This window comes from Heptranchias perlo, chromosome 17, assembly GCF_035084215.1.
Source record: "Heptranchias perlo isolate sHepPer1 chromosome 17, sHepPer1.hap1, whole genome shotgun sequence".
In the NCBI taxonomy this organism is placed as follows: Eukaryota; Metazoa; Chordata; class Chondrichthyes; order Hexanchiformes; family Hexanchidae; genus Heptranchias; species Heptranchias perlo.
In genome coordinates, this window is record NC_090341.1 from 2,570,720 (window position 1) to 2,583,485 (window position 12,766).

The following is a 12,766-nucleotide window of genomic DNA, read 5'->3' on the forward strand; positions in this document are numbered from 1 at the left end:
GTGTGTCACCTGTTCCCAGGTGGAATCTGTGGCCCTCATCGCCTCTGGAAAAGCTCCAAGAATCAAACAGCCAGAAGAAGGAGTGACGTATGAGGGAATTCAGAAGAAAGAAAATGCAAAGGTACAGATTCCTTTTTATTTAAAGTCCAATTACGCCACTTTTACTTGTACGATCTTTTTTGAAATAACATTGTTAGTACTGACATCACTGGGGAAGCTCGGGGGAGAGGGGTTACTGAGTGACAGTGTGAGGGAGAGGGATTAACATCAGTAGAGATACAGTCAGTAACACAGGGCGCTGGGGGAGAGGGGTTACTGAGTGACAGTGTGAGGGAGAGGGATTAACATCAGTAGAGATACAGTCAGTAACACAGGGCGCTGGGGGGAGAGGGGTTACTGAGTGACAGTGTGAGGGAGAGGGATTAACATCAGTAGAGATACAGTCAGTAACACAGGGCGCTGGGGGGAGAGGGGTTACTGAGTGACAGTGCGAGGGAGAGGGATTAACATCAGTAGAGATACAGTCAGTAACACAGGGCGCTGGGGGGAGAGGGGTTACTGAGTGACAGTGTGAGGGAGAGGGATTAACATTAGTAGAGATACAGTCAGTAACACAGGGTGCTGGGGGAGAGGGGTTACTGAGTGACAGTGTGAGGGAGAGGGATTAACATCAGTAGAGATACAGTCAGTAACACAGGGCGCTGGGGGGAGAGGGGTTACTGAGTGACAGTATGAGAGAGCTGGATTAACATCAGTAGAGATACAGTCAGTAACACAGGGCGCTGGGGGGAGAGGGGTTACTGAGTGACAGTGTGAGGGAGAGGGATTAACATCAGTAGAGATACAGTCAGTAACACAGGGCGCTGGGGGAGAGGGGTTACTGAGTGACAGTGTGAGGGAGAGGGATTAACATCAGTCGAGATACAGTCAGTGACACAGGGCGCTGGGGGGAGAGGGGTTACTGAGTGACAGTGTGAGGGAGAGGGATTAACATCAGTAGAGATACAGTCAGTAACACAGGGTGCTGGGGGAGAGGGGTTACTGAGTGACAGTGTGAGGGAGAGGGATTAACATCAGTAGAGATACAGTCAGTAACACAGGGTGCTGGGGGGAGAGGGGTTACTGAGTGACAGTGTGAGGGAGAGGGATTAACATCAGTCGAGATACAGTCAGTAACACAGGATGTTCATTGACGTGCATTCCCAGCAGGGCAACAGGACAATGAGTAGAAATTGAAACTCCGACTGGTGTTTCCTTCCCTTGCCCAAAGGCACTGCATTTATTTAGCACCTTTAACATAGTAAAACGTCCCAAGGCACTTCACAGGAGCGTAATCATACGAAAATCGACGCGGAGATCTCGGAGGATTGTAGGTCTGGAGGAGGTCACAGAGACAGGGAGGGGCGAGGCCATGGAGGGATTTGAAAACAAGGATGAGAATTTTAAATTCGAGGCGTTCCTGGAGCAGGAACCAATGTAGGTCAGCGAGCACAGGGGTGATGGGTGAACAGAGCGTGATGGGATAAATAAAAACAGAAAATGCTGGAAACACTCCACAGGTCAGGCAGCATCTGTGTAGAGAGAAACAGAATTAATGCTTTGGGCCAATGACTTTTCATCAGAATGGGAGGAAGTTAAAGATTTAACAGTTTATTTAAGGGAAAAGAACGGGAGCAGTGGTTATGATCTGAAGTTATTGGAATTAGTGTTGAGTCCAGGAGGTTGTAAAGGGTCGAAACGAAAGATGAGATTCTGTTCCTCGAGCTTACGTTGAGATTCATTGGAACAGTGTCAGAGGTCGAGGACAGAGAGGTCAGAGTGATGTGAGTTAGGACACGGGACAGTCTCAGACAACATCAGTAAAAGTACTGGGGTCAGGGGGCGGGGGTGAAGGTTATTAGCCCAATCCCCGCCACCCAAAGGGGCAACTGGCTCATCCATTGCTTTGCTGTTCAGATTAACTGGGACCAGCCAGCGGAGGCCATTCACAACTGGATCCGAGGCAACGACAAAGTGCCGGGAGCTTGGTCAGATGTCAATGGGCAGGTGAGTGCAAGGCCAAGGATAAAAATCCAACTCAACTGGTCTCCATGGTGACCAAAAAAATTGAAATATTCAAAAAATGCCTTGAATTAATCGATTGTAAACAATTTTACAACACCGAGTTATAGTCCAACAAATTTATTTTAAATTCCACAAGCTTTCGGAGGCTTCCTCCTTCGTCAGGTGAACGGAGTGGAAGCCTCCGAAAGCTTGTGGAATTTAAAATAAATTTGTTGGACTATAACTTGGTGTTGTAAAATTGTTTACAATTGTCAACCCCAGTCCATCACCGGCATCTCCACATCTTGAATTAATCGAAGTTGAGGTCCTAATTTCCATGTGTAACCGTGAGGGGGTAGGGTGGGGTAAGGTTGGGTGGGGTGACGTACAAAAGAACATAGGAACAGGAGTAGGCCATTCAGCCCTTCATGCCTGCTCCGCCATTTGATAAGATCATGGCTGATCTGTGATCTAACTCCATATACCTGCCTTTGGCCCATATCCCTTAATACCTTTGGTTGCCAAAAAGCTATCTATCTCAGATTTAAATTTAGCAATTGAGCTAGTATCAGTTGCCGTTTGCGGAAGAGAGTTCCAAACTTCTACAACCCTTTGTGTGTAGAAATGTTTTCTAATCTCGCTCCTGAAAGGTCTGGCTCTAATTTTTAGACTGTGCCCCCTACTCCGAGAATCCCCAACCAGCGGAAATAGTTTCTCTCTATCCACCCTATCTGTTCCCCTTAATATCTTATAATTAGGGGTTATGGGGAGCGGGCAGGAAATTGGACATGAAGCTGAGTTCGGATCGGTCAATGCCCTGTGGGTGGCGGAGAGGGCCCAGGGGCTATGTGGCCGGGTCCTGCTCCGACTTCTTGTGTTCTTCAGATTTGTGGTTGGGATCAGATCAGCCATGATCTTATTGAATGGCGGAGCAGGCTCGAGGGGCCGATTGGCCTACTCCTGCTCCAATTTCTTATGTTCTTATGTTCTTATGTTCTTATAAACTTCAATCAGATCACCCCTTAACCTTCGAAACTCCAGAGAATACAACCCCAATTTGTGCAATCTCTCCTCCTAGCTTAACCCTTGAAGTCCGGGTATCATTCTAGTAAACCTACACTGCACTCCCTCCAAGGCCAATATGTCCTTCCGAAGGTGCGGTGCCCAGAACTGCTCACAGTACTCCAGGTGCGGTCTAACCAGGGTTTTGTATAGCTGCAGCATAACTTCTGCCCCCTTGTACTCTAGTCCTCTAGATATAAAGGCCAGCATTCCATTAGCCTTATTGATTATTTTCTGCACTTGTTTATGACACTTCAATGATCTATGTACCTGTACCCCTAAGTCCCTTTGGACACCCACTGTTTTTAACTTTTACCATTTAGAAAGTACCCTGTTCTATCCTTTTTTGATCCAAAGTGGATGACCTCACATTTGTCTACACTGAATTCCATTTGCCATAGTTTTGCCTATTCACCTAATCTATCAATATCCCTTTGTAATTTTGTTTTCATCTGCACTGCTTACAATGCCACCAATCTTTGTGTCATCGGCAAACTTGGATATGAGACTTTCTATGCCTTCATCTAAGTCATTAATAAATATTGTGAATAATTGAGGCCCCAAGACAGATCCCTGCGGGACTCCACTAGTCACATCCTGCCAATGTGAATACTTACCCATTATCCCTACTCTCTGTCGCCTTTCGCTCAGCCAACTTCCTAACCAAGTCCGTACTTTTCCCTCGATTCCATGGCCCTCTATCTTAGCTAACAGTCTCTTATGTGGGACCTTATCAAATGCCTTCTGGAAGTCCATATAAATAACATCCATTGACATTCCCCTGTCCACTATCGTCACCTCTTCAAAAAATTCAATCAGGTTTGTCAGGCACGACCTACCTTTCACAAATCCATGCTGGCTCTCTCTGATTAACTGAAAATTCTCGAGGTGTTCAGTCACCCTATTGCCCTGGACTTTCCTTTCCCTTTAAAGAGACGGTCACTCAATCACCATTTTAGAGGGGGGAGAAAAGCCAAAATGGTCAATAAGAAACAAAAACTCTCACTTATTCCCCAGGACGTCCCAAAGCATTTCATAGCCAATCAATTATTTTTGAAGTGTAGTCATTTGTTTTGTAGGCAAACATGGCAGCCAACATGCGCACAGCAAGATCTCACAAGCAATGAGATTTATCACCAGATAATCTGTTTTTTAATGATGTTGGTTGAGGAGTAAATATTGGCCCTAGGATGCCGGGGAGAACTCATCTGCTCTTCTTCCAATAGTGCTGTGGGATTTGTTACATCTACCCAAACAGGCAGACAGGGCCTTGATTTACCGTTTCATCTGACAATACAGCACTCCCTCAGCACTGCACGGGAGTATCAGTCTGGATTATGGGCTGAATTGGGCCTTGAACCCATGGCCTTTTGAGTCAGAGGTGAGAGTGCTACTAGCTGAGCCAAGCTGATAGAATCATAGAATGATTACAGCACAGAAGGAGGCCATTCGGCCCATTGAGTCCGTGCCGGCTCGCTGCAAGACTAATCCAGCTAGTCCCACTCCCCTGCCTTCTCCCCGTAGCCCTGCAAATTTTTTCCTTTGAAGTACTTATCCAGTTCCCTTTTGAAGGCCATGATTGAATCTGCCTCCACCACCCCCTCGGGGAGTGCATTCCAGATCCTAACCACTCGCTGTCTAAACAATGATGATATTGGCCTGAACCAATCAGCAGCAACGTGTAGTAGGGAGGAGGGGTGCGTGGCAAAAACGTGACGTCATTTTTTCCCCTTTATTTCAGAAGCTGACGTTTTTCGGCTCGACGCTGATCAGCAACACCCCACCCCAGGGGCAGACGCTGGAGATACCTGGAGCTCAAACACCCGCCCTCGTTGGTAGAAACGGCCTGGTGCTGTTTGGGAATGACGGTAAAATGGTAACAAACCTTTTATGCAAACATTGAATTATGCATCATCTGAAACCCCTCAACAGCAATAACAACAACTTGCATTCATATAATGTCTCTAGTGTAGCAAAACGCCCCAAGGCGCTTCCCAGGAGCAATTATCTGACAAACATAAGAACATAAGAACTAGGAGCAGGAATAGGCCATTCGGCCCCTCGAGCCTGCTCCGCCATTCAATCAGATCATGGCTGATCTTCGTCCTCAACTCCACTTTCCCGCCCGATCCCCATATCCCATAAGAATTTGACACTGAGCCACATAAGGAGATATTAGGACAGATGACCAAAAGCTTGGTCAAAGAGGTAGGTTTTAAGGAGCATCTTAAAGGAGGTGAGAGAGGTAGAGAGGCGGAGAGGTTTAGAGAGGGAGTTCTAGGGCCCAGGCAGCTGAAGGCACGCCTGCCAATGGTGGAGCGATTAAAATTGGGGATGTGCAAGAGGCCTGAATTGGAGGAGCGCAGAGATCTCGGAGGGTTGTAGGGCTGGAGGAGGTTACAGAGATAGGGAGGGGTGAGGCCATGGAGGGATTTGAAAACAAGGATGAGAATTTTAAAATCGAGGCGTTCCCGGATCGGGAGCCAATGTAGGTCAGCGAGCACAGGGGGTGATGGGTGAACGGGACTTGGTGCGAGTTAGGATACGGGGCAGCAGAGTTTTGGATGAGCTGAAGTTTATGTATTGTCTGATTTAAGCAAGGAGAGTGATAAATGTGATACACTGGGGTAAAATTCAATGGAACCCAAAATCGAACAGGTGCTAAAGGGCGAATGAGCCACTATCGCTCATTTTGCATCCCCGCCCAAGTTGAATTTTCATCCCCAATATCCTGTTGGAACTGTAAAAAGTCAGATAGCCCGGTGGTGAGGGATAGATTACTGGAGCCTGGTCTTCAGTTGCTTCCAAGCCTTTATTCACAGAGATCCCATTATACACCGTGCACCCCCTAGATAAGCTCCCATGTAAAAGGATACAAGAGAGTTCCCAATTGGTACCCACCACCTGAATACAATAACACTAATTGATATAAATCACATGGATACAATTAACAGAGACAATGGCTCCTCAAAAGCTTATTGTTCCCTTTCAGGTTTTGGTGAAGAGTCTCCAGTTTGAAGATGGCAAAATGATCCCAGCCTCCAAATACTTTGCTTCTTCAGAAACTTCTTCGTTGGAGCTGACCGAAGAGGAGAAGAAAATCAAAGAGGAAGTCAGAGTAAGAGATTAAGTCCAATAGGGAATAAATCCAATAGGGAATTCAGGAGAAACTTCTTTCCCCAGAGAGTGGTGAGAATGTGGAACTCACTACCACAAGGAGTAGTTGAGGCGAATAGTGTAGATACATTTAAGGGGAAGCTGGATAAACACATGAGGGAGAAAGGAATAGAAGGATATGCTGATAGGGTGAGATGAAGTAGGGAGGGAGGAGGCTCGTGTGGAGCATAAACACCAACATCTTCACTAGAGAAGAAGATTCTGCCATTGTAGCAGGAAAGGAGGAGGTAGTAGTGATATTGGATAGGATAAAAATAGATAAAGAGGAGGTACTTAAAAGATTGGCAGGACTCAAAGTAGAAAAGTCACCCGATCCAGATGGGATGCATCCTCGGTTACTGAGGGAAGTAAGGGTGGAAATTGTGGAGACTCTGGCCACAATCTTCCAATCCTCCTTAGATATGGGGATGGTGCCGGAGGACTGGAGAATTGCAAATGTTACACCCCTGAAGGATAAACCTGGCAATTACAGGCCAGTCAGCCTAATGTCGGTGGTGGGGAAACTTTTAGAGACAATAATCGGGGACAAAATGAATTGGGACTTGGAAAAGTCAGCACAGATTTGTTAAAGGAAAATCGTGTTTGACTAACTTGCTTGAGTTCTTTCATAAAGCAACAGAGAGGGTTGATGTTGTGTATATGAACTTTCAAAAGTCATTTGATAAAGTACCACATAATAGACTTGTTAGCAAAATTAAAGCCCATGGGATTTAAGGAACAGTGACAGCATGGATACAAAATTGGCTCGGGGACAGAAAGCAGAGAGTAGTGGTGAACGGTTGTTTTTCAGACTGGAGGGAAGTATACAGTGGTGTTCCCCAGGGGCCAGTATTAAGACCACTGCTTTTTTTGATATATATTAATGACCTGGATTTGGGTACAGAGGATATAATTTCAAAGTTTGCAGATGACACAAAGCTCAGAAATGTAGTAAACATTGTGGAGGATAGTAACAGACTTCAGGAAGGCTGTGGGGAATTCCTTATTTTGTGTGATTCTTGGACACTGGACGAATAGTCAAGCAGAGAAAGTCACCCTCACTCATGGTAGTTTCATTAATCAAAAGTAATTGTTTAATGATGTTATCGTTCATACGAGCATTCATGAAGCAAAATCAAATCATACAAACGACTTTCCTCTATAACATTCCATTATACACTTAATAATTCACAATGTTATTATGCAGTGACTTAACGATTCATTCATACATCAGGCAATTCATTAATAGATATACAACCTTTAAACCAAGGATTTTGCTCATTGGGCCTGAAGGTTGATCAGCTCTTCAGTCCTTGAGGTCCTCTTCTTGTGTGATGTTCGACTGCAGTGTGCGTTCCTTGTGACTCCCGGGCGGTGAAGAGACTTCTTCTTGCCGTCTTCTTTTTATAAAGTTTTTACCAATAGGGTGTAGGATTGGGGAGGGTCATTCTTTTTGTCCAACCACTCCCTGTCGCTATGCCTCAATCATTAACATACTTCAATGATTGACAGTTTGGATTTTGATCATGTGACCGGAGACCCTTTGATGTAGAAAAGACCATGGGCTCAAAAAGGCCCCTTTACTGTCTCTGTTTATGGCCCTTCATGTAGAGATAGCTTCTTACATTTCTACACCCAGACATTCTTAATGGTCCTGACGTCTCCAATTTTGATGCTTCATTGGCTTCAAATCCATTCCTTACACCATTTGACCATATTCTGGATGCAACACTATTTGATGTTTTACAAATCCCAGTTCTTTGAACAGATTACCAGATAGGAATGAGAGGCCCAATGCTTTTTTCACACCGATCATTGCTTTCCCGATCCGAAGCCTTTGATCTATGTCCTTGTTGCCTTTTCTTACATTACCCCCCGCTGTGTTGAAAAGTTTGTGTTTCCAACAGCCTGTGTGTTTTGAAAACCTGACAATGCTGTAAGCTCAATATTATCCATCGAACTTATGTATTTAATAATCTAGATATCGATCTGCAGGACAATGACCTCGATCCCGAAATTCAGACTTCTCCAATCCCATCAGCGTCAGTGAGGGAAAAACAGAATTTGCGAGGTTTTCAAATGTCTTTGTTTAAAAGGGATACAGTTAACCCTTTCCTTCAAATGTCTTTTGATAAAGGGGTTTTGAACCCCACAGGACATAGACTGGTGAAATGGGCAGACACATGGCAGATGAAATTTAACACAGAGAATTGTGAAATGATGCATTTTGGTAGGAAGAATGAGGAGAGGCAATATAAACTAAATGGTACAATTTAAAGGGGGTGCAGGAACAGAGAGACCTGGGGGTGTATGTACACAAATTGTTGAAGGTGGCAGGACAAGTTGAGAAGGCTGTTAAAAAAGCATAAGGGATCCTGGGCTTTATTAATAGAGGCACAGAGTACAAAAGCAAGGAATTTATGCTAAACCTTTATAAAACACTGGTTGGGCCTCAGCTGGAGTATTGTGTTCAATTCTGGACATCACACTTTAGGAAGGATGTCAAGGCCTTGGAGAGGATGCAGAGGAGATTTACTAGCATGGTACCAGGGATGAGGGACTTCAGTTAATGTGGAGAGACTGGAGAAGCTGGGGTTGATCTCCTTAGAACAGAGAAGGTTAAGAGGAGATTTGATAGAGGTGTTCAAAATTATGAGGGGTTTTGACAGAGTAATTAAGGAGAAACTGTTTCCAGAGGCAGAAGGTAATCAGAGGACACAGATTTAAGGTGCTCAGGAAAAAAGCCAGAGCCGTCATGAGGAAACATTCTTTTACGCAGCGAGTTGTTCTGATCTGGAATGCGCTGCCTGAAAGGACGGTGGAAGCAGATTCAATAATAACTTTCAAAAGGGAATTGGATAAATACTTGAAGGGAAAAATTTGCAGGGCTATGGGGAGAGAACAAGGGAGTGGAACTAATTGGATAGCTCTTTCAAAGAGCCGGCACAGGTACAATGGGCCGAATGGCCTCCTGTGCTGTACCTACTATGATACCATGATACATGGACCAGTTGGGCCGAATGGCCTGTTTCTGTGCTGTATATTCCATGTAATTCTATGTCCTGGGTGCGTTCCTAGCTCAGACTGATGGGCTGCAGGTTTCCTTTCTCTGCTGGCTGTGAGGGGCCTGCATGACATGCGTTTGGGGGGATGTCAACTCAATTCCTCCTGGTTGTGGACCCACAGGACACGACATCACAGCTGATTTGCCACAGCCTTGCTCGACTCGCACAAAGGCTGCAAAATGGGGTATTGGAAAAATGTCACACTGGTGAAGTAAGGGCACTCGTCTGAGGTTGGGACTGAGGCACATTGTTCAGATAGTGTAGAGGGAGCTTTACTCTGTATCTATCCCGTGCTGTACCTGCCCTGGGAGTGTTTGATGGGACAGTGTAGAGGGAGCTTTACTCTGTATCTAACCCATGCTGTACCTGCCCTGGGAGTGTTTGATGGGACAGTGTAGAGGGAGCTTTACTCTGTATCTAACCCATGCTGTACCTGCCCTGGGAGTGTTTGATGGGACAGTGTAGAGGGAGCTTTACTCTGCTTCTAACCCTATACTTGTCCTGGGAGTGTTTGATGGGACAGTGTAGAGGGAGCTTTACTCTGCTTCTAACCCTATACTTGTCCTGGGAGTGTTTGATGGGACAGTGTAGAGGGAGCTTTACTCTGTATCTAACCCGTGCTGTACCTGCCCTGGGGAGTGTTTGATGGGACAGTGTAGAGGGAGCTTTACTTTCTATCTAACCCTATACTTGTCCTGGGAGTGTTTGATGGGACAGTGTAGAGGGAGCTTTACTCTGTATCTATCCCGTGCTGTACCTGCCCTGGGAGTGTTTGATGGGACAATGTAGAGGGAGGTTTACTCTGTATCTAACCCGTGCTGTACCTGCCCTGGGAGTGTTTGATGGGACAGTGTAGAGGGAGCTTTACTCTGTATCTAACCCTGTACCTGCCCTGGGAGTGTTTGATGGGACAGTGTAGAGGGAGCTTTACTCTGTATCTAACCCGTGCTGTACCTGCCCTGGGGAGTGTTTGATGGGACAGTGTAGAGGGAGCTTTACTTTCTATCTAACCCTATACTTGTCCTGGGAGTGTTTGATGGGACAATGTAGAGGGAGGTTTACTCTGTCTCTAACCCATGCTGTACCTGCCCTGGGAGTGTTTGATGGGACAGTGTAGAGGTAGTTTTACTCTGTATCTAACCCGTGCTGTACCTGCCCTGGGAGTGTTTGATGGGACAGTGTAGAGGGAGTTTTACTCTGTTTCTAACCCATGCTGTACCTGCCCTGGGAGTGTTTGATGGGACAGTGTAGAGGGAGCTTTACTCTGTATCTAACCCGTGCTGTACCTGCCCTGGGAGACGTCAATATCGATACTGGCTGCCTCCCATCCTCACCTTGACAAGCACAAAGTTCAGCTAAATAGTTTATAAAAAATGCTAGAAGTTCCGCTCTTTGAGAACGTGCCTCACTGATGAAACCGCTGCTTGTTGACATCGCACTCTGTACCTCCTCCCAGCCATTAATGTTCCTCCATGTTTTGCTTGGACTAGACTCTCTGGAAGGGCGTCCTCTCCAATGTAGCAGAAATTGTGGATTCAACAGATTTCTTCAAGTCGGGAGCTGCCTCGATGGATGTGGTCAGGTAATGTCCCTGCTCCCAGGGTTACAGCGGGCTTATTGACCTTTTGAACTCCACCAAGAGTCTGATTTATGGAGAAGCAATTCAAGGAATGGCTACTGGTGGAAAACTCACTTACCAAAGATGGGGGCCCAATACATGGATGATACCAGAACTGAGAGGTTATAACCATCAGGGAAGATTGAACAGGCTGGGGCTCTTTTCTCTAGAAAAGAGACGGCTGAGGGGTGACCTGATAAGGGTCTTTAAGATTATGAAGGGGTTTGATAGGGTAGACGTAGAGAAGATGTTTCCACTTGTGGGGGAGACCAGAACTAGGGGCCATAAATATAAGATAGACACTAATAAATCCAATAGGGAATTCAGGAGAAACACTGATACTGGAGAATGATAAACATTAAGGTTAAAATCTCTTTGTTTCCACGATTTGCTCCTTGCTGACTCATTCCTCAGTGTAGTTCCATTTACTGGTTAATTACAACTTTAACCGTCAACTGCACCTTCAAGCAGAGTAATGCAGTCATACCCACTCCTGGAACGAGTGCATCCTGAGTTTCCTGCAACTGTTGTTGAATGCACAACAACAACAACTTGCATTTATGTAGCACCTTTAATGTAGTAAAACGTCCCAAGGCGCTTCACAGGAGCGATTATCAAACAGAATTTGACACCAAGCCACATAAGGAGATATTAGGTCAGGTGACCAAAAGCTTGGTCAAAGAGGTAGGTTTTAAGCAGCGTCTTAAAGGAGGAGAGAGAGGGGGAGAGGTTTAGGGAGGGAATTCCAGAGCTTAGGGCCCAGGCAGCTGAAGGCTCGGCCGCCAATGGTGGAGCGATGGAAATCGGGGATGTGCAAGAGGCCAGAATTGGAGGAGCGCAAAGATCTCGGAGGGTTGTAGGGGCTGAGGAGGTTACAGAGATAGGGAGGGGCGAGGCCATGGAGGAATTTGAAAACAAGCACAATAGAAAGAAGGAGCCATTGTGCGTTCCTTTTGTTCCAAACTTAGACGGAAACTAACTCCCCAAACTCCCAACCTAACTCACCCGACTGGAATGGATCGGTCGCCTGTTTTACACACCCAATTTTACTCTTCGTTGACTTCGGTGGGGTGTAAAATCAGGCAGGGTGTAAAATCGGACAGGCTATAAAATCGGGTGCCCGACTCGGGGCTTCAAGATCACCAGCTAAATGTCGGAACCTCCTTTGTCTTTGTTGCCCACAGACTGGTGGAAGAAATCAAGCTGAAGTGTCATGGTCTTCAGCTGCAGAACGAAGATGTCTACATGGCCACCACATTCCAGGACTTCATGCAGATGCTCGTGAGGAAACTCCGAGGGGAAGATGAGGAAGAAGAGCTGGTGATAGACTATGTATGCAGAGTTTGTAATAATAATCCATACACCAAGGATTACCCCTGAGCTCTCTGTTGACACCATGTCCAAAATTCTAATTTCAAAAATTAATTTTTAAAAGTAGAATTACCTCAAGAACATAAGGTTGTAGCAACAAGACACTAGCGTTGTTTCAGCTAGTTTGTGATTGAAGACACAATCCAGATATCTTCTCTCTCCTGTCTGAACCTCCTCTCCCTTCACTCTCTACCGATTCAAGAACTGATTCAAATCCTCTTTGAATCAGAGAATGTTCTAGTCCAAGAACAGCCACCCCATCCCCAGTCTTACCCACTCTCCCGCGCACTCCCCATACCCTTTAATATATCATCCCCAGTCTAATCCCACTCTCCTGCTCATTCCCCATAGCCTTTAATATCCCACCCAGTCTAATCCCATTCCCCTGCTCACTCCCCATACCCTTTAATATCCCACCCAGTCTAATCCCACCCCCCTGCTCACTCCCCAT

At 45.8% G+C, this 12,766-nt stretch overlaps 1 protein-coding gene across 1 annotated transcript in view; it reads left to right on the forward strand.

Annotated features, from left to right (window-relative positions):
* Positions 1 to 12,766, forward strand: part of aldh1l1 (aldehyde dehydrogenase 1 family, member L1) — a 61,709-nt gene that overhangs the window by 15,655 nt on the left and 33,288 nt on the right. The window contains exons 5-10 of the mRNA XM_067998347.1: positions 20 to 121; positions 1,957 to 2,046; positions 4,847 to 4,981; positions 6,098 to 6,223; positions 10,817 to 10,908; positions 12,129 to 12,276. Coding sequence (XP_067854448.1) covers positions 20 to 121; positions 1,957 to 2,046; positions 4,847 to 4,981; positions 6,098 to 6,223; positions 10,817 to 10,908; positions 12,129 to 12,276 — 693 coding nt within the window. The remainder of the gene's footprint in view (positions 1 to 19; positions 122 to 1,956; positions 2,047 to 4,846; positions 4,982 to 6,097; positions 6,224 to 10,816; positions 10,909 to 12,128; positions 12,277 to 12,766) is intronic.